The 22,666-nt window shown below is 44.7% G+C and overlaps 1 protein-coding gene across 3 annotated transcripts in view; it reads right to left on the reverse strand.

The window, feature by feature from the left end:
• The window catches only part of PLEKHA3 (pleckstrin homology domain containing A3), a 723,378-nt gene that overhangs the window by 119,662 nt on the left and 581,050 nt on the right, over positions 1 to 22,666 (reverse strand). For all 3 annotated transcript variants that reach the window (XM_069616104.1, XM_069616102.1, XM_069616103.1), the window contains one exon: positions 2,717 to 2,832. In XM_069616104.1, coding sequence (XP_069472205.1) covers positions 2,717 to 2,832 — 116 coding nt within the window. The remainder of the gene's footprint in view (positions 1 to 2,716; positions 2,833 to 22,666) is intronic.

Consider the following 22,666-nt stretch of genomic DNA (forward strand, 5'->3'; position numbering starts at 1 on the left):
GTCATAGTGACACCCCACCATAGACTCCATACCCTGGGACTGACTACTGTCTTCCAGGGCATGTAAAGTCACCATTGGCTTTACTAGTTCCAAATTATTAACAGAAACCAGTACAAACCATCATATTGTGGACGTACTGGTCGGGACAATTCGATTGCCCCGGGGTCTGTTAGTCGAGGGGGCACGTCTCCGTCCCCCCTGATCGAGTTTTAGCTGGTGGCAGTCGAAACTACTTTTTATATTCGACCGCAAATATTTTCCTATGCGATTTTCCCATTGTTCGAAGCTACCAACTTTAATTATTTAATTTTCATAGCCTCGAATATACCGCCGGTTTATTTAATGAATATTAATTCGCCGGTTGGTATTTTTTGCTAAGACTCGATTCTAAAATGGTGTTTGCGTTCTCTTCTGTGACTCCAACCCAAGTCGAGCCCTTTGTTCCACTTTTTGGCGGGCATCTCCACATAAGCCTCCAAAAGTGGTGCCACTCTGTCTGGGTACCACAGGGGGTGTGCGAGGGGGTTTAGGCACACTGGACTGAGTTACCTTGGTAACTCAAGTTGCACTCTTGCGTGATTGGCCCAAGTGGTGAGCCGGCCGGCTCACCACTTAGCATGTTTGATTGACAGCTAGGCTGAGTGAATGGGGGTATGCTGCATAAAAGCAGGGCTTTGGGGACTGGAACTTCAGAAGTCGCCACAGGACCTGAGAATCCGACGAGGGAGAAGCTGAGCCGACCTACCACGACGACACCACCGGTGGAGTCCTGCGGAACCGACTCACCACTTCCCGACGACAGGGAAGATCTCCCGGCTGGAGAGGCTTCTTCCCCTGACTGGTGGGCACAACCAGCTTTACCTTCTTCTCTTCGCACCCCAGCCCGGTTTGTGGTCGAACTGCCCGTGCCAAGCACCCCAGCGGCCGGATAGCCACTCACCACTGAACCTCGAATCAAAGGACCGCTTCTTGTACCTGAGAAACTCTGAGGCTGGTTTCGTCCCTGGCAGTGCAACGGACTCCTGTCTTCCTCCACGACGAGATCCTCTCTTCTCCCGGACAAAGCACCGACTTGCATCCGGTGCCAGGAACAACTGCCCCCGCTGGAGTATTCTCTCCACTTAAGGTACCGTGTCCGCCAGGCCTCCCTTTCTAAAGATTGCTACAAGGTAATAACCCCTTAACCTTCTGGACTGGGCTGGCCGCCTTGACCCTCTAAATGGTCCCCTTCTTTGGTCCAACTCCTTTTTGAACCTTTTCAAGACTTTTGTGCACTGCAACCGTGTGACCTTGGACACATTTCGTTTCGATCCTCTTAAAGCGGATCCGGCCTACTGACTCTGAATTCACGGTGTTACTTTGCCTTCCTTTCTTGTCATGTTCTTGTAAAAGTGTTGGGGTCTGTTTCAACTTATTCTCTGCTTTTCTCTCCCTTTTTAAAACAAATTATTAGAGTGCCATCTACGTTAAGCGCTCACCGCTGTCTGAAAATAAGTGGGGGCTTTACATACGACTTGTCTAAATATTCTTTTAAGGGAGTGTATATCTTTTAGTGACCGTGTTTTTGAATTTCTTACTATTAGTGCCTGGGTGTTTTGCTAGATGTGGTTTTAAATAATTATTTATATCTCTTTTACACCAAGCCCTGGTCAGCGTTTACTTGTTCTACTGTGTTCTCTTGACCTATTGTGAATATTCTGTATACTGCCTAACTCTTCTTGAGGGAAGTCTGACTGCTCAGCCACAGCTACCAAGTGAATCTGTGTGGTACAGACTGCTACCAAGTGAGTTTACTGCCAACCACCTGTAGTCCTAAATCTTTTGCAGTGGTCCCAGAGGGAACTGCACAGGTTTCTGCCTAACAGGAACATCTTAGTAGAACAATGTCTTAGAGAAAGAGTGAAGTGTAAACCATTGATCTTTTGGGGGCAGACCAAGCTATGTGCTAGAGAGGAGATAATCATGATAACCATATTGCGTTAATGACATGTCTTGTTCGATGCGACTATACAGATATTACATTACATTTAAATACAAGTGTTTAACCTTGTTGGGACAGAATATTTTCAGTATTCATCCAATCACGGTGTGCCTGATGCTGCCATGGCTAGCCAAAGCCAGAAAGTTCAAAGTGAAATAAACATACAAGCCAAAGTGCTGCATACTATACAAAAACAAAAAGCTCACACTAGAAGATGACTTGGGCCCCTGCTGGCATTTCCACTTTTCAGCCAAAACTATGAAGGGTTTTGTATAATATAACCTACTGTTTGTACCTTTGAGATGCCAACTACATTGAACGTCTACGCCAGGGGCCTAGGGTCTACAACCATTGGCTCTCCAGATGTTTTTTTACTACAACTCCCATCAGCCCTGTCTAGTATAGTCAATGGTGAGGAATCTTGGCAGTAGCAGTCAGAGAGCTTCAGGTTGCAAATCTCCTGGCCTAAGCGATGTAACGGGTGAGTACCACATTTTTCGGTTCCAAGAGATGAGAATTTCTGCTCAGTGATCCACATTAAAAGTATTTCAAAGGGTATCCAAGTCTCACTTGTAAAACAGAATTCATATATATTATTATGCATGAACAATGCATAAGTGCTAATTGCAATGCTGCTTCACAAGTATCAATTTACTGAACGTTCAACAATATCCTAGCATGTTAACTGCTTACACTGTTGCATATATAAATATGTGTATAAACATTTCAACTTACTTTCTACAGCTTCAGTAGAACCCTCGTTATGAGAATCTGTATCAGAGTATGTTCTTCTGCGCCTCTGTGAAACACGATGGAATGAAGAATTTGGTTCCCTTAGAGGGTGATCACTCCTGCAGGATTCAAACAACCCAATCACTATATTTAAACAAACAATTTTCAATGCAAGATTAACCATTTCTATGGACCTATTGCTGTAAAGACACTCCAACTGGAGTCTTACATACTTGTACTACTTTATAGCTGGTACATATCTGCCATATGGCCTCTAGACTGGGCGATTACTTTTTTTTTTATTGGTATAACGGAACTTAATCAGCTTTACAATAATTTCATTACATATTTAACATTCATGTGTATATACATCTGCATTTAAAGGCAATTAAAGAGAAATTTAAAACGGAAATTAAAAAATGAAAGAAGAGAAAGGGGACAAAAGAAAATAATAAAAACATCAAGACAGAATGTAAACATGAAAAATATTGCTCTCGGCCCATCAATTCAGTTCCTGTGTAGTTAAAAGAATACAGCAAACAGGTGCTCACAAAATTAAAATCAAATCAAATTCCTTCTAATTCCTACAGAGAATTCAAGTCAAATTCATGTCAGGTCCTTTCTAATTCCAGCGCATATACATATCATTTCAAACATATCATTTTGGGCTGTACATTGTTCAATATCCACCTAATTTCTTTCACTTCGCATAAACAGTTCTATAAACCATCTCAAGTAAGAGTGCACTGCCGAGGACATTTCAGTCGTCCTCTCATGTTCATCAGCAGAACTATTTTATGATTTGCCAGTTAATGATATCTTTCAGCATTCATATAATCATGTTTGTGCTTCTGTCATTATTTGGTCATTTTGTAGTCCTAAATCATTCACAAGGGCAATTGAGGCAAGTCTTAGTGCAGTGGTTCGACTACAATAAATCATCCACCATAAGGAATCTGATGTTAATAAGCTATATTCATGTAGCGGGGGTTTAAGATGTTGCTCTTGTTTCTGTTTAAGAGATGGAAATTATGTGAGTAAATTACATAAGGTTTCTACCTGATCTATGGTCTTACAAAAGCGACATATGTTATCTTTCATCATTATCAGTTTACGTTTTGCTTTCACATCCCTTGTGTCACATAAATTAAAGCGCATTCTCAAGAATTGTCCTCTATGAGCATACGATGGTGACTTAAGCAAGTAAGGTTCTACTTCACTACATTTTTTGTGTAGAAACAGGTTTTTGGGAAAATAATGATATTGTTTCTGCTTGAAGTATGATAGAGCTGGCGTGATGGTAAATTTACCATGTTTAGCCTGAATGATCATGGCCTTGGAAATCATCATGTCTAATTTGCTGTTAAGGCTTTCTATATATGCAATGTTGTTTGGACCATTAATGACAACTCCCAAGTATATATATTGCGGGACTACTTCTAAGATGTGTTCTTGTATGTGCCACCTTAGTGTTTGGTTTTTTTTTTAGACTGCCTCTTCAATTTGGATTGCAAATCATTACCTTTGTTTTATTCAGGTTCACAGTTAGCATGTTCTCAGTTACATATCTAGCAAGCACATCAAGCAGGTTTTGAAGGCCACGGGGGGTCTTCGATATCAATACCAAATCATCTGCATATAGTAAAACCGCAAGAGCTTTACCTGCTAGTTTTGGGGCATTGCTTATAACTTATTTGAAGGCTCTACATATGTCTGCAATGAAAAAATTTAACAAGGTTGACGCAAGTATGCATCCTTGTCTTAGTCCTCTATAGGTCATAATGTGGGTAGTTAATAGGCCTTGTAGATTTAATCTCACTCTTAAATTGGTTTCTGAGTGTAACATTCTTATCAGATTAACTAAGTATGTAGGGCACTTCTCACGAGTTAATTTGTCGAGTAAGATGGATCTGACTACTGAGTCGAAAGCCGCTCTAAAGTCAACAAACACAAAGTATAAAGGTTGCTTTACATAAGTGTGATGTTGTATCACGGCTGTTATTGTTAAATTTATAGAGGTCCCCATACCAGGTATAAACCCTGCTCGTCATGTGTTCTGGCCCAGATATTAAAGTCCCATAAAATGAACCTACAAAAGATTTTCCCAGGTATATCCAAGAGCGCCATCGGTCTATAGTTAGAGGGGCTAGACCTATCACCTCTTTCAAAAATAGACACAACAACATATGATTTACATGACTTAGGGATGCAATTTGTTTTTAACACATGTGCAAAGATGTTATAGAGAATCAGGGCCCACTAGTCAGGATGCTGTTTCATCATACAATTAGTGAGTCCATCTGGACCTGGTGCTCTTGAATTGGATGATTTACAAATATATTCCAGTATTTCTTCTTGGGATATTTGCAAGTCATCAATATTCTTGTTTGCTCATACAAGTCCATTCTGATATGTTTCAGGGTCAGCATATAATTTCGTGTAATAACATACCCACTTTGCTTCAGGTACTCCGTTGATCTGGACCGGGGCTGTTTTAGATAATTGGCAGCATTAAGGAGACCCTAGATCTGAGCTGTGTTTTTTGTCAATATCACTTTGAGCATCTTTTCTCCATCAGATTGATATAGAGTACATCTACGAGTTCGCACCCAAGTTGTATAGGCACGCTGCAAGTCGCGGATGACATCAAACCTAATATTCACAGGCAATCATTGCGCTAATCTCTTTTCACGTCTTAACATGGTTTTGCGCTTTTGTACTTGTTCATCAGCACTGTGTCTAGGTGAAACGTGAGTTCTTGTCGAAGAATGCATCTTAAACATTTGGAGAGTAACATTATACAGCTCTTCAACCCATTGCATTTCCACCTGTTTCCCCAGCAGCTCTTGATTCAGGTCATTAAGTGTAGACTCAGTCCACCTAAAACGTGTTCTTGAGTTGTTGGTTGTGTGGTGGGCAGCATATTGCTGTTCTATTTTTTGGCTCTTTGTATTGTAATTCCATTGCATAGTCAGCATGTGGTGATCACTGGAGCTTTGTGGCATAACCTTAAATGAGGAGATATTTTGGAAAGCAGCTTTATCAGTGTATATGTAATCTATCGTTGAGCTACTATTTCCTCTACACTAAGTCTCATTAGGGGGTATGTCACTGTAACACTCACCTCGTATCCACGGGGACGTCACTCAGCCTGTTCTGACCTCTCACGACCTCGAACCCTTCCATGGAGTCTACTCAACTGGAGACTGGGCCTGAAACAAGGATTGGTAGAGTTTAACTCCCTATTGTCTCTGTGTGCTTGAACCCCTTCTTCCCTGGGGTCCAACCCTTCCCTCTGATCACCAGCTCACCTTGTTTTCTTGGAAAGTGTGCTCTCCGTCCTGCTTTCAATGCAGGGGCGCGTTGATTGATGCGGGCTTGTTGCTGCCTAGTTACTTCACTGGCAAGAGTCCGACAGGTAAGTATAATGAGTCTTTTGAACAGTTCTCTAACTTCGTTCCTTTCCTTCCTTAGATGATGGCCGGCGTCCGGGGATGGCGACGTGCTGCTGAGATGAGTAGCGCTGAAGGTGAGTGAGAGCGCGATGCGACCCTTTGGTATTTGTATTGAACTGAGTTCTTTTTCTGTGTCTTTTAGGTGCCAAGACGTTTTCAGCATGGATTCCGGTTATGAAGAAGAAATGCGGTGAGTAAGTGCGGTATGCGGCGCCCTTTGATGTTTCCACGCTAACCTGAAGTGTCTTTTCCCTCTTACAGATGGATGAGAAGTTCCGGAAAAAGAGTTCCCCCAGAGCGGCTGGGATTCAGGTAAGCGTTAGAAGCTCGTACAGTCTTTAAAAATAAGCGAAGATTTGCTGAATGCTTACTAATGCCTTTTTTCTGTTCTTTTCCCTTTTCCTTAGGAAGCCGTGTGCCAGGATGGGAATGACACCGCCGAAGATGCCCGCAGAACAGAAGGAGCGATGAATGATGGGCAGAAGCGTTGCAAGGTAAAGCTGTTCCTAACGGTGTTCTTGCAAAAGCTGGGCGCAGAAGAAAGATGCAGGCCTACTGGAGACTGATCCGAACACGGCGAGTGTCACGCTGCAGGTGCAGAAAACACAAAGCATGTTTCTCAGCCTGGGCGTGGCTCAAATAGTCTCTGGGTATCCCAGGTGTCTCTGGGCTGAACCACACCCAAAAGACTTGACTGCACATGCAGTTCTGGGAACCGAAATATCCTGTCCCCATCAATGCACTACAAGTCTAATCCCCAATGTTATCCTATGGGAGTGAGTGAGTGTGGTGCCACAAGCGCCAAGTCTGACTCCAAGTGGGTCTTTGGAGTGATGGAGAGGCCCTTGTGGGCCATGTTGGTGATCGTGGTCCGGCTCCAGCCTGACATCTTGGAGGGCTGGGGACATGAGGGGCAGGAATCATGACAGTCACCCGGTATGGCACCGTTAAGCATCACCATGCTACAATTGGACATAACATTCATCCATCCATCTTTCATAGAATTAACTCTTTTTCAATTTATCCGGTTTCAAACGTTGTAAGTTTAAGTCTCCCACAAGTATGACGTTCGTTATTTCAGGGGTCATCATAATCATATTAAAGAAATTCTCCAATTCTTGAAACAAAGACTTGTCTGGGATGCCCACAGGATTACGGTATATGTTAATTATAGCCAAACAGCCACCTAAGAACGACATTTTTGCCAGTTGCATGAATATGTTTGGGGCCACCCATGGTGCAATTGTGAGTCCCTTACCCATTTTTATAGCAATCAACAACCCTGACGATGGTCGGCCTTTCATATTAGCTTTGGCTGATTGAAAGATCATTTTGTGGTTGTTCCACACCGGGCATTCTACCAGACACGTCTCCTGTAGGGCAACTACATCAAAGTCATTTAAATCATTGCCACCTTCAACAGAGAGGTTTACATATCTACAGGTATTCCAACTCGCTAGAGTTAGTGTATCACACTGCAACTCCAACTGTTATGATGTTATACCAACTGTTCTGTATACGTTATTCCGTGGACCTCTCAACATCTTGTTTTGATCTGCTGTGTTTTTCTTTTGATAAATGTTCAGTGGTCTATTTGCCACGCCATCAATTACATCTTGTGTTTGCTCAGTGTTCATAGGGATTGGTAAAATTGTGGAATCAACGGCTAGCAAAAAGCCCATAGAGAAAGGTTGCATCCTAGCTTGCCATATAGTGGCCCTGATTCATGGAATATTTGCACCGAAACAAAACGCGATTTGTGCGTCATTCTGCCCGCAAATCCCCATTTGTTAAACAGGGATTTGCAGGCAGAATGGCACACACATCCCATTTTTTTCGGCGCAAATATTCCATCAATTAGGGCCAGTATTTCTGACAAGTTAGACGAAATCCACAGCCAAACACATCTAGCTTTCCATCATTCAGAAATTCTACTTTTTGAATGTCTGTTGATGAAATATCCCTCAGTTCTTCAATGTCTTCAAATATCATCAGCACACTTGTTCTATTGAGATCATAGGCTATATGAGGAGAGGGACGACATTTAAGAATAAATCTATGCTATAGTTTTGGGTCTAATGCGTGTTTCAATTTCTTCACTCACCAACAATCGACCGTTCTTCACCCAACCGTAGATTTGATTCCAATCTCGTTTCGTACTTTGATACTAGCTCACCTTGGTGTGTGATAGTATTACAATTAAATGTCACCTTTTTCTTCTCTGCTAGTATGTTTGTACAAGAGTCTTGCTTGTGTTTCCATTTTAAATAATCATCTACTGATTTCTGTATTGTCGCTCTGATATCTTTCATTATATCTAGAGGGGGATCCCTGGATGGAATGTCACTTGAGTTTGCAATGTTTGGTGCAATAATGCTCATAGGGCAATTTGAAGTAGTTAGGAGTTATACCTGGCAGAGGTGTTGGAAATGGTTCTTGGATTGTAATGTTGTTTATTGCTCTTTGTGATTGTGATTGTTCCTCTATCCCTTTTTTGGCAAGCAGGGAGATCAAGTCAACTAACGGAGCGTGTTCCTTGGGGGTGACAGCATTCACTATTTCGCTAGTCACCGGTTGTCTATGCTGCCTTAGATTGGAGTATTTGGTGCGTACGACACCCCCCACTATAGATCTACCTTTTGCGGGGATTTGAATGCGCTTTACAAATTGTGTGGTCAGGGACTTCATTGTACGAGGAGCCCGTTTTTGATTCTTAGTTTTTTGTGGCTGATCATTGTGGCAGGCTTCTGTTTTGTATGAGTCAGTGAGTCAAACATGTTGTAGACCACGGTCTCACTATCTCGTTCACTAACATCAATTTTGTCTTCATTTACCTTGGTGGGCCGGTGTGTGCTTGCTAGCGCTGTCTCGGTGTTGTTAGCCTGTTAGGCACTACTTTATCTATGGGTACATCCGGGCATATAATAGCAACAAAGGCAGGTAACACAGGAGTCACATTTCCAACCTCATCTTTCTCTTTTACCTCTAATGCCACTTGCGGTACATCTCTATGTTGTGACCCTCTCATGGGTTTAGGTACTTCGTTATCACTCATGCCTATACATCTAGTAATTTGATCCAAAGTTTGTGTAATTAAATCTAATGCTCGGCTTGGAGCATTATCTTTGCATCCAAGGTCTCAAACAGTTTAAATGAGAGACATAATGGTGTTTATGGCATTGAGCGTAATTTCTACCAAGGATCCATGCGTATTATAACCAGTATCATTACAATCCAAGTTTTGTTAATTTGTGGATGCTTTTTTATATTCAGCACGCGGGGTTGGGTAAACAAAGGAGGATGTTAGATCTTTAGAGCCCTGTGTATGATGGTCAAACAAACTTGGCGAACTATATAAACTACCATCATTGCCCTCAGTTCTATCGTTTGTAATTGGGGATTCAGCCAACATCAAACTATCTTCAACAGCAATAGCACCAGTGTTATCAGGATTGTCTTTGTTTGTGTCCCTCACCTTCGAGGGCGCCACAATCTTATCATTATTTCCCAATCCACCACTCTCCTTATGTGTTAACCGCTCTAGGTCGATTGTGCTCATCTGAAAGGGATTTTGCGTAGTTAAATCAATGAGTGGGCCTGTATCAGCACCTTCAATCTCCTGTTGTGTTACACATATCTCATTGACTATAATTGTATCTGAAATAGAGATGTTAACATCCTCACCTGTGACACATACTTCAGGTTTCCCCACATTCAAATTATCAGAGAGACCTGTGTGGTTTTCAACACAGGTGGAGGCTAACACATCCGGCTCACACCTTGGGATATAAAAGCCTCTTATGTCCCCGGTAGAGCTGTGTCTCTCCGTTGTCAAAATTGGTTGCCCTCCTAATTTTTTTTTAAGGCAATGTTTGGGGAAAACTTATGTGTAGAAGCCTTAAGCTGCACAGAGGCTCTTGTTACCACTATATTGGCCGGCATCCCAGATTTAAGCATGTAGGTTATGCCTTTCATTGAGCGCAATATTTAGAGAGGCAGCCTTTCCCACCAAACCACTGTCACCGCTCTAACCGCAGTAACAGCAACCTTCTACAGCAATCTTACAAAGTCAGTTTTGCTTTAAGTGAGACCTGCTCAGAGTTCAAGCTCTGCAGTTTAAGCTCTGCAGTCACAGAAAACCAAGAAATTAATTTCGCTTTAAATAGGACCTGCTCATAGGATTCGAACTCCACAGTCACAGGAAGCAAAGGACAATTGCACCTAAAGTGAGACCTGCTCAAGTGGTCCCAGCTCCGCAGTCACAGAAGTGCAAACATCAATTTCACTCTGAGTGAGACTTGAGCCACCCGACTCGATTTGTCCAAGTCAACGGACCGCTCAAAGAGTACAAGCTCTGCAGTCGCGATCAGTTGTAAGTATATACGCAGATTATATTTCAGTTTTCAATTTTGTCAACCTCCGTATTCAATTGTTTAGAAGAGCAGCAGGCTTATCAATTCAGTTAGATGAAGCAGTTTCTTTCAGGCAGGGGGGATTATAAAGTAAGAACTGTTAGGCAGAAACCTGTGCAGTTCCCTTTGGGAACACTGCAAAAGATTTAGGACTACAGGTGTTAGCAGTAAACCCACTTGGTAGCAGTCTGTACCACCCAGATTTACCTGGTAGCGGTGGCTGAGCAGTCAGACTTCCCTCAAGAAGAGTTAGGCAGTATGCAAAGTATACACAATAGGCACTCAGATACAATAATACAAGCAAAAACTGACCAGAGCTTTGGTATCAAAGTATATAATTATTTATTTAAAAACACACTGTTTGAAACACTCCAGCACTCTTATTGTAAAACACTCTTAACACAGTTACTATTATAATATATACAACCCTTATTCCTTATCAGATCAGTCTTAGTTAACACCACTTATTTCCATACAGAGGTGAGCGCTTAACTATAGATGGCACCCCAATAAGTTTATGAAGAAGGGAGGGAAAAAGACAGAATATGGAAAGGTACACCACTCTAAGATTTAGGAACACTATTAGCAAGGTAGAAGAGCAAAAGTCACTGGTGAACCAAAGTCCATAGGCTGGGCCCACTCTTAGAGAGAGCAGAGCACAAATGCGCCCAAGATCACACAGTTACACTAGGTTTAGAAAGTCTTGCAGAGAGTTCGAAAAGAGTTTAGAGAGGCTCAGAAAAGTTTAGCAAGGGTGTCCCAGGCTAACCCAGGTTCGAAAGCCGGGGGCTAAATCTACCCCGTACAGTCGGTGGCAAGGGAAGCCAGGCGGAACACGGTACCTTAAGTAGGAAGGATCGTCCAGCGGTGGCAGTTGTTCCTGGCAGCGGGTGCAAGTGTTGGCGTCGTCCAGGGGAAGAGAAGATCTCGACTTGGAGGAAAGCTGAAGGTCATTGCACTGCCAGGGAAGAAACCAGCCGCAGAGTTTTCCGGTTAAATGTATTACCCTTTATTTCGCGGTCGTGGTAAAACGTGGTATTCCGGTTGCCGGGGTGCTTGGCGCAGGCAAGGCGGCCACGAGATACATCGGGAAGGCGAAAAGACGGTGAAAACTGGTTATCCCCACCAGTCAAAGGAAGAAGAGTCTCCGGCGGGAGATCTCCTCTGTCGTTGGGAAAAGTGGTGAGACGGTCCAGCAGGGCTCCACCGGTGGTGTCGTCGTGGCAGGTCGGCTCAGCTTCTCCCTCGTCAGATTCTTAGGTCCTGTGGCGACTTCTGAAGTTCCAGTCCCCAAAGCCCTGCTTCTATGCAGAAAACCCGCATTCACTCAGCCTAGCTGTCACTCAAACATGCTAAGTGGTGAGCCGGCCGGCTCACCACTTGGGCCAATCAGGACGGAGTGCGACTTCAGTTGCCTAGGCAACTCAGTCCAGGGTGCCTAAATCCCCCTCCACCCCTCCTAAGTACCCCAGACAGAGTGGCACCACTTTGGAGGGCTTCTGTGGAGAAGCCCGCCAAAAAGTGGAACAAAAGGGCTCGACTTGGGTTGGAGTCACAGAAGAGAACACAAACACCATTTTAGAACTGAGTTTTGGCAAAAAATACCAACCGGAGAATTAATATTAATTAAATAAACCGGCGGTATGTTCGAGGCTATCGTAATTAAATAAATAAAGATAGTAGCCTCGAACAATGGGAAAATCCCATAGGGAAATATTCGCGGTTGAATATAAAAAGTAGTATCCACTGCCACCAGCCAAAACTCGATCAGGGGGGACGGAGACTTGCCCCCTCGTCTAACAGACCCCGGGGCAATCGAATTGCCCCAGCCAGTACGTCCACAATATGATGGTTTGTACTGGTTCTGTTCAGAATTCAAGACTAGTAAAGTCAATGGTGACTTTACATGCCCTGGGAGACAGTAGTCAGTCCCAGGGTATGGAGTCTATACTGGGGGGTCACTATGACACCCCTGTGTTACTGCACTGAGGATGCTGTGTAACACACATCACAAAAACACATGAAGCCCTATAGAGTAAAAGACCCCATAGCCCATTAAACACATCTAGAGTCAAAGAAACACAGTCAAACCGTGCCCAAGAGTGAGGGTAAGAGAGTCTCACTCTTGGCAGGAGAAAAAAATAAACCCCAAAAATCCAGCAACGCTGCTGGGGGACTAACTAGGTTAGGAAATTCAGCCTAAACAGAGAATTCTCCCTAACCAGAACCAAAGACAATTGCCCTTGATACACCCCCACACCACTGGTTCACCACAGGTTCCCTACCGATTCACCAAGTTGTACTTTTCGTGCACAAGGAAAGTCGAGCTGTGCCTATAAGAAAGGCAGTCGCATTGCTGCACATGTAGCCACACACAGAGTGCACAAGGCTGCAAGCAAAAGGCTGTGTGCTCAGTTTCTCTGCCAATCCTTAGCCTAATAAGCCATCAATTTAGGCCGTCAAAACAGGCACACGGGAGGGGGGGCACCAAGGTACCAGAGGAGGGAGATGGACCTTACCATGGGCTACCAACCCTTCGTGGAGCTTGAGCCTGTTCTCAGCTCCAGATCAGTTTTCTGCAGCTCCCAAGCTGAGTATGCCCTCACGAAGGTCGCAAGCTCGCAGGCCGTACGGAGGCTCGGAAGTACGCAATATGCAGGCTGTACGCAGGCTGATGGAACTAGAGGAAAGGACCTCTTCTCCTCCTCTCCACTTCTCACTCCCACCAGAAACTGATTCAAGCCGCGCCTCTCACCACCGCTCTAACAGAATGAGGCCGCTTCCAAGTCAGTGCCTGAATTAGCATCCTCTGGGCGATTACTCTCCACAAGTGTGCATAGTGGGAAGCTAGGTAGACACTGTTAACCACTAAAACAAATGAATTCAGTGAAGTGTAATACTTTATTGCCCAGAGCTGTGAAGTGTTGCACAGGCTCTGAGAGAGGAACACCTGTGAAATCAGCTTCTTCCACTTGGCTCACATTTCCTTCTTAGGTGTTACGCAAACAAAAACACTGACAAAGACAGTCCTATAAAACAACAAGCAACACAGGAGGACACAAGGCTAAAAGAGAAGATGACCTGAGAAATCAGAGTCCAAAGAAAGCATTGCAACTAGAAGACAAGAGGGGAATGTACTAGGGACCTTTTTATGAATGGGAAGATTCCTGATTCTTGCATTATTTAAATAATAAAAAATAAATAAAAATAAATTTAAATAGTAGCGGCTCATAATTTTACTACAAAGTTTTTAAATGTACAAAATTATCAATTCAGACAGGCCAGGAGGATAACTCGGGGGCAGTGGCGTCACCATATGAACACAATTATGCTGTGTAGCATGTGTTTGATCCTAGTCTGGCACTTAGAAGCTGGGGAGTCCGTATTAAGCACAATATAAAACACCACAAATAAAAAGCATGGCAAAACTAAATGGATAGTGTGGTGTGCAGGCTGGCATCAGAGATTCCCATTTTGACCCCCTTCATCCTTTCATTGTCACTATTCAAAAATACTTTGATTAATCAGTGGATGGCGTCCCTTCTCCCCTAGTGGGAGACCTTTCCCATGGATCCAGGGAGGCGCGTCCAGAGTACAATAGTCTCCCTGGGGGTGCTACACAGGGGGACTAAAACATGGGTGAGGAAGCCACTTATGAGATTAGGGACGACCATCCCCCGAAAACACGGTATAACTTCACTTTAGTACACCCTCCCTCTTTCCCCTTACTAGACTATCCTTCCCTCTTTCCAATTAGTGGCAATACCTTTTATTGTAAAGTCAGCCAGCCCAAAACGTTAAACCCGACTAAGGCATGAGAGAACACAATTTGCTTTGCATATAGTTCCAATGCAAGTACCTTAAAGAAGACAACCAGGAGTATGAAGATCACTCCAGAGAATCAGAGTGAACGGTCCAGTCGCTGACGGCACTTAATTGGTAAAAAGGCAATACAAAATAGCAGAGGGAAATCATCATGGAGAGAGCCATCTTCCGAGAAGGAATCCCGGGAGACGCTGATCTGGCGAGCAGGGAGACGCACCACAAACAGCGTGCACTGTGGAAAGTGGGAGCACGAAGGTAGTCCAGGACGAAGGGACTACACTGACCGCGTCCCAAGAAACTCCTCAGGCGCCCCAGACTCTGGGGAGGTGCTGGAAACCCAAACTGCACATCGAGAAGGAAGCAGTGACCGGCAGTTTCTCCTTACACAAGAAGAGATACCCAAATGGGGCTGGAGATGGCAACCACAGCCCAAAGAAGTAACTGGCAGAGCCACTGCTGAACCGACAGAGTACCCAAACGCTACTGGAGCACCGCCGTTCAGAAGATGCAAACCACACAAACATGTACGCGGGCAGACCGAGAGGTGCTAGAGGTCCAGCACGAATCGGGGGAACGACTACAGATAAGAGATAAGAGGGTCTGGGACCCTGAGAATAACAGAGAGAAAGAAACCATGATATGCTTGGCAGGAGAGTAAACCATGCAGGCAAGATATATTGCTGCAAGTCTGAGACACGCACCCATATGAGAGCCAGAGAATAAGAGGGTCTGGGACCCTGAAAGCAAAAGTAACAAACAAGAAAGGAATATATGCCTGGAAGGAGAGTACACCAAGCTGGTATACCACACCAAGTATGGGACTAGCACTGAGATGAAGGTCTCAGAATAAGGTGAAACTCATGCAAGAAATCATGGGGTCGGGTACCCAAAGGGTTAAAAAAGGAAGATAATAATAGTGACTGTCGTAATGCCCTGGGGCATGTTTGGTAGAAGAGTGAACCAGACCTAAACCCTCCATGAACGAAGATCTATTCACGAGAAAACTGGGAACCTTCATTGTGCAACTTTTGCGAAAAGCTTGGAAAAACCAGGGGAAAGGAGCCAAACCCTGGTCATTGGAATATAACATTGTGGATCACTTGTTTGGTTTGTTGACAGCCCAAGATATTGGGAACTTTCTGTTGGCATGATTTACCAACACCATCAACACTTTAGTTGTGATTAGAAGATCCTTGAACATTAAATTTAAATATTGTTAGAGTCAGAAGCAGGGTTTTTGGACACGACAGTGACTGAATATTTATTTGGCATCCTGACATTATCATTAGATTTATTTGAGGCAGGGAAACCCTTCTTAGCTGTGGGGACAGATGTCGTTTTTCCAACCTTTTTACTGGTTAATAAAAGTTTATAAACAAAACTAGGTCACCTTTTTGTCCGAGCCTTACTTCTGCACCCTTACAATACTTTTTTGCTGCACTGAAGGGAAGCACATCTGCTTCCCTTCAGTAAAGGAAAAAATACATTAATACTTTTGGACATGTTTTTAAAATGTATACCACCACCTCCGCTGGTGGTAATAGTCAGTGGAGGTAAACGAAGTATTTGAACTCCTGTGTTGATAATTCCACCAGGCCCATGATCAGGTAGGTAAAGATAGGCAACAATTCAAAATACTGTCCGTTCTTACCGCTCCTGTCATACTCAAAATGATGGCATAACATTTTTTCCAACTTGCTCCCATCCTTAGGGTACTGAGTGCATTGGTCAGAGTCCAAAAATAATTGTGTGAAATCGAAGGAAGGATTTGCCCTGACACGCAGTCATCAACGCCTTCTGCTTTTTCAAATGCATTTCTCACTGCTTATTCCAGGTCCAAGTTAGGGAGTTTTCTTGCCTGCTTGCCTTTCCAATGTAGCTCTTTTCTGGGGAGGCTCTCTTCCGCCTGAACAAGTAAGCTCGTCAGATATCAAAGAGGAGCTTTCACCATGAGCTCTCTTGAATGAGTACACACTAATATCTTATCTGATCAATACAGTTTCACCACAGTGGACCAAAGTGTTTCAAGTTCTCATCATGACAAAGGACTGCTAGACATTGGGTTGAGAAAAAACATTGCTCACCCACGTTTGCATCTACTGTCCGGGTAAGGCTTGGTGCACACAACTTCCATGGGCCTGCAATGCTCAAACATTCAAACTGATAATGCAGGACAACACTTCGAAAGTGTCTTAATTTGCATTCAAACGTGGAGGATAGAATGATGAAGACCCTTTCATGCCCGAGGACCCCCCCCCCCTTCATCCCGAGACCCCAAAGCCTCCTAACATCAGAGGGAGTCTGGAGAGAGAACCATAAATAATGAAGGAAGCCCAAAGCACTCTCTGCCAGACTAAATACTGCTGCATTTGAATCCACGCCTTCTCCTTTAATGGAACAAAGTTGCACCTATGAGAGTTCCCCAGGAAACATGAGGATACATTATATTAATTGACAAACAGACAAATAAAGTACCAAATTAACAAGTGTACCACAGTTAATTTGCATACACAAAACTATGCTGGGAGATAGAAATACATGGGAAGGACACCTGCAACCATTGCACAAAGGATCAGAGAAACAATGTCCTCACATTAACACTAGAGTCGCCGGGAAAACAAAATCTTTTCCCATGATGCTAGCAGACTACAGGATATAAACTGTGACCCTTTCTTACCAGACATTTTCCTGGCTCTAGAAGTAGACACAAAGGAAATACAAACACTCCACCTAACGCAGGAACAGCTTCATGGGAGCACGGGGGAGATTTCCCACAGGTACAGGGCAGTAAGAATCACAAGATGGCAGCTGACCTGGATATAACCACAGGCTAGACCCCTTCCAAGCCAGACCATACGAATACAGACTCATAACCAAATTTCAGTATCACCCAGCCTACACTACAAAGATGAAATCAATGTATCTAAGCACCACCCACGGGATGGAGTACACGAAGCAGGAGAACAGCAGACCCAGGAAGACCCCAAGTGTGTAGTGGAGGGCTTGAAGGCAGTAGTGAGTGGTGTGGAATGGTGGTCAAGGCATGGGGAGATTGTTATGGAGAGGTGAGAGACTGGTCTGTGTTGGAGGGGAAGATTTCTGTGGTAAAAGGGAAAGATCTACATGGAGAAAGAAAGTATTGATTTGAGGAAAGGGGGTTAGATTGATGTATCCTGGTCCCCGGCCCTAACACAAGTCTTGGTACATCTAATCCTGGCCTATGTCAGGGACGGTTCCCATGGAAACCACCACTCAAAATTGCTGAGAACAGGAGATGAACTAAACTTGGAGTGCTTTGATCACTAAGGGACAGAGACAGCAGCACATATTTTATATGGATCCAACAGGGACCCCTCTTTATTCAATAAAACCCCTTCCTTGAGAAACTCTTGCAGAAGCTGGTCTTCCCCCAACTTACCAAGCACACTGAACTTGCTGGTTGCCTCCACGACCATCGATCTGGATTCTGAGCATCCAGAGGCACGGAAACTGTTCTTCTGAACACCTGTGAGGGACTGCTTGTAGCTCTAGATTCCAACTCTCCCGCTGTTCTCGTTCTACTTGATCTCTCCTCTGCATTTAATACAGTCAACCACTCCATCATCATAAAACGGCTCCATGATACCCTAGGTATCTCGGAGCGGGCACTGGACTGGCTGATCTCCTTCCTCAATGACCGTCTATCCCAGGTTATTCAGGGCGCTTTCTCCTCCCCAGCCTCTATATCCACCTGCGTTATCCTGCAGGGCTCCAACCTCTCTCCCTCGCTCTTTAACACCTATCTTGCTCCACTTGCACACCTCATATCCGCCTTCTCCCCTACCTTCCTGTGTTATGCAGATGACAAAACTCTTATTCAAACCTCCCTCTGACCCTCTCCTTTCTTCCATCATTCCTGATGGCCTATCTGCCATCCAGTCCTGGTGCACTTCCAATGATCTCTGCCTCAACACCAGCAGGACAGAGATCCTCCATATTGGGACTCCTGCTCCCTCTTTCTTACCCTCACTCTGGCCATCTTCTATGGGCTCTCCCCCTTCTCCTTCATCTGAAGCCAGAAACTTTGGAGTCATCTCCGACACCTCCCTTTCCTTCCTCCCTCATATTCAGGACCTTGCCAAGAAGGCCGACTTTCAACTCTACCTCCTCAAAGGAATTCTCCTTTTCCACACTTTCCCCCAGAAACTCAATGTCTCTAGAGCTTTGGTTCTCTCTATACTAGATCATTGCAACAGCCTTTTCCTTAATCTACCTTCTTCTCTATGACCTATTCAGCTAATCCAGAATAGGGCTGCAAGACTTATCCTTGGCCTTAAGCCCAGGGACCGCATCTCTCCAGCCTTAAAATCTCTACTGGCTCCCAGTTGCTGTAAGGATCAGATTCAAATCCCTCTGCATCATCCATAAGTCTGTCTGGGGCCGGGGACCACGCTACCTACAACTTGCTCTCACCAGATACTCTCCCTCCAGATCTTTACATTCCTCCGGCACCAACTCTGTGTGTCACGCTCTTTGCTAAACAGACAGGCCGGTGGCCAATCTCTTTCCTTAGCAGGCTCCCTCCTATGGAACAGCCTCCCTCTTCCTCTTCGTCTTGAGCCAGATCTCCTCAAATTCCAGTAGCTCCTCAAGACTATCCTTTTCACATCCTCCTTCCATTCCCCCCTCCGCTGCTAAAACACAGTCGCTGAGATTAGTGACCAGGGCCCTTATTTGTCCTCTTGGGCCCTGTCCTCCCACACCCAATCACCTTCAGTCTTCTCCGGCTCTCAACACTTGCCTTGGCACCCACTGGCTTATGCCACCATAGGCCTGCACTGTCACGACCCTCGCCCAAAACCCCCTCTGGCAAACCCATTGGCCAGGTGGAGTCAGGACTCATACACCATGAACAACAATGTGCTTGGGAACTACTTTATTGTATTGTCAGCCAACATGGAGGCATCCACATAGCTTGGTTCCCTAAGAACCAAGCTATGCGGTCTAGTGTTTTGGGTGTGGCAGGCTTGGAACTACGTTCCCTGGTACTACTTTACCTGGGCTATATAAACCACACCATGACTGCAGAACATGCTTCGTGTTACTTTGCAGCTTGCAACGTGACGCTCACTGTGTCCAGCTATTCCCTCGGACCTCGGAGAAGCAGAACCTGCAAGGAGACAAAAGGAACATCATTAGCAGCAGCATCTTACCTGCAGTCTACATCTTTAAACACTCGCAGCTACTGAGACAGCTTCCTCGAATCTGCACGCCTCCCGGACAGAACGACCTGAAAGAGGAAGATAGAGGCAACATTAAAGAAAGCTGTAGAGACATTTACAAATTACGAACTGCTCAAAAGGCTTACCTGGCTAGTCGCCTCTCGGCTGGCACCACTCCGGACATTCCACTCGCGCTGAAGAACGCCGCGACCTACAAGGAAGGAAAACACAGGTTAGCAAAGGCAAGACTTTGCAGCGCTGCGCATAGCGCTTACTTGCCGCATCATAGCACTCTTAATGCGCCATCATTTACCAGCGGGGCTCAACCAAGCCAGTTTGCCGCGCTGAAGCTCTGCATACCTAAGGGAGAAAAAGAGACATTTTAAACAAAGAAAGGCATGCAGGATAGCAACAAAACTAAAGAACAGCAATAAGACCTACCTGAACAATATCAAATGGGCCGGCGTCAGTGAAGTAACTGGACCGCACTCGCCCATGAAAGACAACGCGCCCCTGCAAAGAAGGCAGGACGGAGAGCACGCCTAATTCTACCACAAGGCAGAACCTTCCCCACAGACCACATCAGGGCAAAGCTGAGAAGCATACCAGCGAGTAACCCGGCTGGTTGGCGTCCCTGTGGATACCAGGTGAGCGCAACATGCACTTTCTTATTTATTGGCAGCTGACCACTCACCTTGGCACTTACAGCTGCTCACTCCCTAGCACTTCCCTCCTGGTACTCTATACTTTCCCTTACCTAACAATTACCCTACATTGCAGTACTTAATAAAATATATACATATAACTACACATACATATATACATTGACTTACAACATATATACTAACTAAAACAGGGACACAATGGGGTGAGTGCTGTCAGTCACCCCTAAACAGTACATTGACGTTGGTCTCTGGTGGCGCTACTCCATGATAGCTGTAGGCTGAAGGCCATGCTAGCTGGATGTTGACTTTGCTGTTGGTTGCTTTGCTGACTGGGGCATTCCCCTTGATGACAAATGTTAGGGCCTTGAGACCTCTTCTTTCTTCAGGGTGTCCCCGTCCACCACGTGGGGCCACATGCATTCACCAAGCTGCCCGCGCTTTAATATAGTATTGCAGCATTGTTTATATCTTCTAAGTACTATTAAGGCACCAAGAAGCAAGACACAGACAAGAGATTCAAAGTTCAAATAGAAAGGCTTTATTAACCTAAATATCAAGGATGGTTGAACGCCTAACTTGCCGTATGCTAAGGTGTGATTTCCCTACCGAAATAAAACTAAGGAAAGTCTGAGCCGCCAAAGAATTCAACTTTGGAATCTGTCTGTGTCCAAAACCTATGCTTGCCCTCACAACTGTATCTGTACAATGTGTAGGGGATATCAGAAAACCTTGTTCAATACAAAAAGTCTGATCTTCTTACAGATCACAGCTTCCTTTCAAATCCCTTCCCCAAGTGCAAAGCAGTTCTACAAAAAGTCTTAAAGTTACTTTCCTTAGATTCAAGAAGCTCACCAACACTCATGGTTACCTTTCCCAAGTTCCAAACCACAAAACACAAGGGAACCTTGAGACTCCGTCCTCACTTCAGCAAATGTCTCAAATCTAAAGGGATCCCTTTCCCAAGGTACAATTAGGTTAAACAACACAGTTCAAAAGAAAATATCTTTGCTTTCTTTATTTAAATTTTCACAGTTCCGTTTCCATTTTCAAATATTTGTTCTAGTAGCTTGTAGTTTTCACACAATTGAAAATATTTATTTCTGTTGTTTAAGTTTAAAGTTCCATTATAAACCATACTTCAGGGTTTATTTGCTCATTCTTCAAAGTTATTTTCAGTTTGCTTGTTCTTTAGGGTTAAATTCACTTTGGAATTCAGCATATAAGGGTTTGCTTGAATTTAGGGTCCCGTTCCCTGTTTAGCATAAAAAAAGTCTTGATTGTGTTTGTTTGCAAAGTTTTAATTATGTTCGCTATTCAATAGTTGTGTATTTCACTTGAAAGTCATTTTTTCCATTGGTCTGTTCAAAAACGATTCAAGTGTTTGTTAGTTTTGCTTTGAATGTTCAATGTTTGTTTGTTCCGCTTGAAATGTTTAATGTTGGTTTGTGTTCGCTTTACTTAAAATGGATTGGCCAATGCTCGGAGACCTTCGAAAATGGGTTTAATGCCAAACGCGGTCAACCTGATACAAAGTAATCCTGATGATTCAGTAATTGAAATTGTGGCAGACCGGAGACTTTTGAAAATGTGCTCGTTTGAGACACGCAACCACCCTGTTACAAAATATCTCTTGGTAACTGTTGTGATGTCTTATGGGAAGCAGGGAGCCTTCAATGCTTTCCCATATGATGTTGTCACAGCCCTGTGTGATGTCATGGAATGTTCTGGTTGCATCTTGCGTATAATGTTCTAAGTTGGTCAGTTGGAGGAAAGTGCTGAAGGAGAGGAGCCTCTGAGTGTTGGGGGTCTTCTTCATTTATATGTAACCTAAATAAATACTGTAACATTGCTTACCTGACTGCGCCAGCCTCTTCATAACAATGGCGACGAGGATGGGATGAGAGGTCCCCGCAGACAGGTCAAAGGAGACCCCCAGCATCTGCCGGCGTCGAGTCGCGGCCTGCAGCAGGTGATTGCATCGCTCCTGACGTCTGCTTCGCCCGTGCCTCCTCTGAGCAGCCTGGAGGACGGAGTTCGGAAGTGCTCCGTGTGGTAGGAGCCCCCACTGGGGAGAAGTTGACGGCGCCGCCAGAGAAGAAAGTGACAGGCAGTGGGCTGCTCCGCCCCCCCTCCTTGCGTTGAGCGGCCCGCCAAAGAGAACGGCGGATGCTGAGGCCCCATTCCAGCGTCCCTGAAGAAACGACCGAAGCGGCCGTGGGGGAAGGCTCAAGGAGGGCTGCTCCGCTCCCTAGTAGCGCGCTGAGCGGCCGTCGAGTGATCACGGCCTCAGGGAAGGTCGCTCCGCTTCCGTTGTAGCGTCGAGCGACCGCTGTGTCCCTGCAACAGTTGCGCAAGTAAGTGCCTTTAGCTCCGGTTAGCGGCCCTGCTGATCCCG

This window comes from Ambystoma mexicanum, chromosome 9 (genome assembly GCF_040938575.1).
Source record: "Ambystoma mexicanum isolate Mex_15411 chromosome 9, UKY_AmexF1_1, whole genome shotgun sequence".
Classification (NCBI taxonomy): Eukaryota; Metazoa; Chordata; class Amphibia; order Caudata; family Ambystomatidae; genus Ambystoma; species Ambystoma mexicanum.